We start from the raw sequence: 3,885 nt of genomic DNA on the forward strand, positions 1-3,885 counted from the left end.
AATACTTTAAACAATAAAGAATTTAAATTAAAAATAAATAATAGAAAATATCACATTAGCAAGGGTGAGTATTGTGTCCTGACCTTTTTTTCAGTCATATCCATCTACATCCAAGTATAGATGTTCTGGGTCAAAATTCAAAACCTATTTCTTTTGTTTTTTTTGTAATCCTCACCCAGAGAATATGTATTTATTGCTTTTTAGAAAGAAAGGGAGAGAGAGGTACATCAATTTGAGAAACATTGATGAGTTGTCTCCGGGGATGGAACCTGCAACCTTTTGGTGTACGTGACCAAGCTCCAACCAACTGAGCCACCTGGCCACAACTCAACATTTATTTCCTATTGTTTGATAAATGCTACACTGAGTCTAAAGTTTTTTACTTGCTCCACTATAAGCTCCTGGACAACAGGGACCCTGGGTCCATCTTGAGTTTGTTCTTGGTCCTGACTGAAATATTTGGTAAATAGTAAGGCCTATGCCTGTTTTCCACCTTTAAAGCAAGAGCAGATGCCTCAACCAACTGCTTCATTTAACAATGAGGAGGAGCTGAGAGGCATGGGTCTTGCTTAGGCTTTCCCAGTCAATCAGAGCAGAGATGAATATCCTGCAATCTCTCTAATCCTGTGGTGCTTAGACTTGCTAAAGAGCAAAGGGGCACCTGGTCAGCATGGCTCAGTGGTTGAGCATCGACCCATGAACCTGGGCATGTGCCCTGACCAGGAATCGAACCGGGAGGTCAGGTTCAATTCCTGGTCAGGGCACATACCCAGGTTGTGGGCTCAATGTACAGTGTGGGATTTGCAGGAAGCAGCCCATCAATGATTCTCTCCCATCATTGATGTTTCTCTCTCTCTCCTCCTCCTCTCTGAAATATATATATATGAGCAAAGGGGAAATTTCATACCCCTATCAGAATTTAATAAAAAGTGCATACTAATTTATTACCAAACATGGCAAATAATTTCATTACTATACCCCTTGAGGTTCATTTCTGAATTCCAGACACTAGTGGTCAGAGGCATTCATTTCAATATTTATTGAAAACCTACTATGTACATTCTAGTTTTTGCCATGGAGGTTCCATCCAGTTAGTGGCACTCATACATACACACATATAATGTAATGTCAGGGTAAGTATTATAAGAAAATATAAAAAGGGTGTTTATGTGGGGTGGTCAGGGAAGGGACTTCCTGAGAAGGTGACATTTCAGCAGAAGAAAGCAAAGGAACAAGTAATTAAAATACCTGTTAGGGAACCCCATGGTGAAGGAACAGCAAGGGATAAGGTCCTGAGGCAGGAATGAACATGATGATCAAGAACAGTAGAGTAAGCAAACTGTGTAGGGTCAACAGGCCATTAAAAGGACTTTGGTTTTTCCTCTAAGTGAAAGAGAAGTCACTTGAAGGTTCTTAGAAATAATAATGATAATGATGATGATGATGATGGCATGGTCTGACTCATCTTAAAATGGTCCTTCTGGCTGCTGTGTGGAGAATAGACTGTAGGGAACAAGGAGATCGGTTAGGAGGTAACTATAATAGTCAAACAGTCACACTTGCACCAGGGTGGTAGCAGTGGAGGTGGGAAATTCTCAGGTTATAGATATATTTTGAAGAGAGAGCCAACACGATTGCTGAGGTGAAATCTGAGAGAAGTTAAAAATAATCCCTAAAAGTGAAACTATTTTGTATGCTACTATAATAGTGAATACAGGACCTTAAGCATTTGTCAAAACCCATAGAATTTTATAGCACAAAGAGTAAACTTTTGTGAGTGCAAATATTTTTTAAAAATCATTTAGGAGGTCAGGATATCTCAGATGCAATACAGAATGTGATATTCTGAATCTAAATGTATACAAATGCATTAAAAAAATTCACTGAAGGGGTCTGTAGAATCAAATACTGACCTCAGTAACTTTGGAAATGAGTCTTTAAGACGAAACCAAAAGGAACAATACATGTGCACTGTACTCCAGTCGATTAAGTTATTCCCACAGGGGATATAGGTTAACAATTCTGAAGCCACTATATATGAATACAGGAATTGAACAATTAAGTAAATGAATGGGAGATGGTGAAAGCTAGATTTATCACTGTTGGAGTGGGAGGTTACAGATAAGCCAGGAGACTAGAACGATTCACATGGAATGGATAAGAGTTGCAGGCACAAGTATGAACTCATGTTTAGCTTAATATAGATACCAGTGGCTACATATAGAAATATTTATAGATACATAAGTATCTATAAAGAGATACACACATATCTCTTGCTCTGTCCACTGAGAGGGCCTAGAAGCATGAGCATCCCAGTAGCAATGAGTACCCCTGGTACCCAGATCTTGGTGTCTAATACCATTCTCCAGTAAAAGGAACCAGGACTCTGTGGAGAAATGATTAATTCTAGGACTGAGGCAAAAAACGTGCAAGATAACCCTGGAGCAGAAAGTAAGAAAGTGTTCAACAGAACAAAACATTGATTGGGGTATGTCAAAGGGATATAGGAGACAACTGAAAGGGAGTAACTACAGTAGAAAAACTTGACTTCAAGCTAGTCATCCAAATTACCATCAACAGCGATAACTTATATTTGGTAGTATGTGCCCCTGATGTGATGTGATAAGAATGGAACTTTATCTCTGTGGTCTTCCTCCCTATAGCTTATAACTCCAATCTAATTGAGCAAATCTGAATAAAGCATAGACTTTAGTTAATAACTTACTAATATTGGTTCATTAATTGTGAAAAATGTACTTTACTAATGTAAGATGTTTAATAGCGGAGTTGGGTGTGGGGCATATGGGAACTCACTGTAGTATCTTCACAATATGTAATTACGTAAATCTAAAATTGTTCTAAAATAAGTTTTATTGAAAAAGTCAACATTTCAAAATAAATAACCCCGGAGACGTTTATAGCTCTCCAGACTTAGCAAATTGAAATAAAATCTTCTCTAAGACTGAAAAACCCAGATTCCAAGTGTGTTGGTAGGGGATTCTTGGCTTCTAATGAAGCGATTTTAAAATTCTGTTCTGAGCCCACAGGCGTAGCTCAGGTTATGGGAATTTGCCAGGTTTGTCCCCAGTGTGGGGCGTGCAGGAGGCAGCCGATCAATGATTCTCTCTCATCATTGATGTTTCTATCTCTCTCTCCCTCTCACTTCCTCTCTGAAATCAATAATAATAAAAAAATTTCTTTTAAAGGCATGCCTCATTTTAAAAAATAAAATAAAATTCTATTTTGAGAAGTCAACTGAAACAGACTAGGGAATAGAAAATCAGTATCATGAGTTGGTCCCTGTCCCATAGCAATGAGCTGCGTATAACCAGACCCTGTCCCCTTACAACAAATTCCCAAGAATGCTCCAAAGTGGGTTAAAGTTTTGCAAAATGTCATCTCCCAGAGCACAGTCAGACTGGAAGCCAGAGGGCTGAAACGGGGGTCCAGGGGTCCTGCAAAATGTAATTAATAAACTAGAATTTGTTGCACCACTTAAAAAGTGTGAGGTTTCACATACTCGTTTCCCAGTTGCTCTGAAAAGAATTCACCCAACACGCACTGTGCACCTTCACCAACTACTTAGCATTCACCATCTCATTTAATCCTCAGGTCAAGCGAGGAAGCCAGAGATGGCCCGCGGTTACACACAGCACCACGGGGCCCTCAGGCCTCGAACCCCGGAGCCTGGCTCCACCGGTCGGAGGAAAGGTCCGGTCAGAGCCCCTAGGAACCCGGGGTTCTGGCCGGGACGGCGCCAGGCGAGGCCTCCGCCTCCCGGGAACTCAAGTTCCCTCCGCAAGTAACTTCCTAACGGCCCCTGGGAAGTTACTCTGGCCGCGCGCGGAGAGACCGAAGCCGGCGGAGCAGAGCCGCCGGGACCGC

General features: G+C 41.0%; 1 protein-coding gene across 3 annotated transcripts in view; it reads right to left on the minus strand.

Moving 5' to 3' along the window:
• MANBAL (mannosidase, beta A, lysosomal-like) overlaps positions 1–3,885 on the minus strand; it is a 30,381-nt gene that overhangs the window by 26,384 nt on the left and 112 nt on the right. The window contains exon 1 of one of the 3 annotated variants that reach the window (XM_014541406.1): positions 1,249–1,512. The exons of the other annotated variants lie outside the window; for them this stretch is intronic. Within the exon in view, the coding sequence (XP_014396892.1) occupies positions 1,249–1,265 (17 nt within the window). The 5' untranslated portion in view covers positions 1,266–1,512. Of the gene's footprint in view, positions 1–1,248; positions 1,513–3,885 lie in introns of those variants that run through there. 3 annotated transcript variants of the gene reach the window in all.

This window comes from Myotis brandtii, unplaced genomic scaffold, assembly GCF_000412655.1.
Source record: "Myotis brandtii unplaced genomic scaffold, ASM41265v1 scaffold27, whole genome shotgun sequence".
NCBI classification, from domain to species: domain Eukaryota; kingdom Metazoa; phylum Chordata; class Mammalia; order Chiroptera; family Vespertilionidae; genus Myotis; species Myotis brandtii.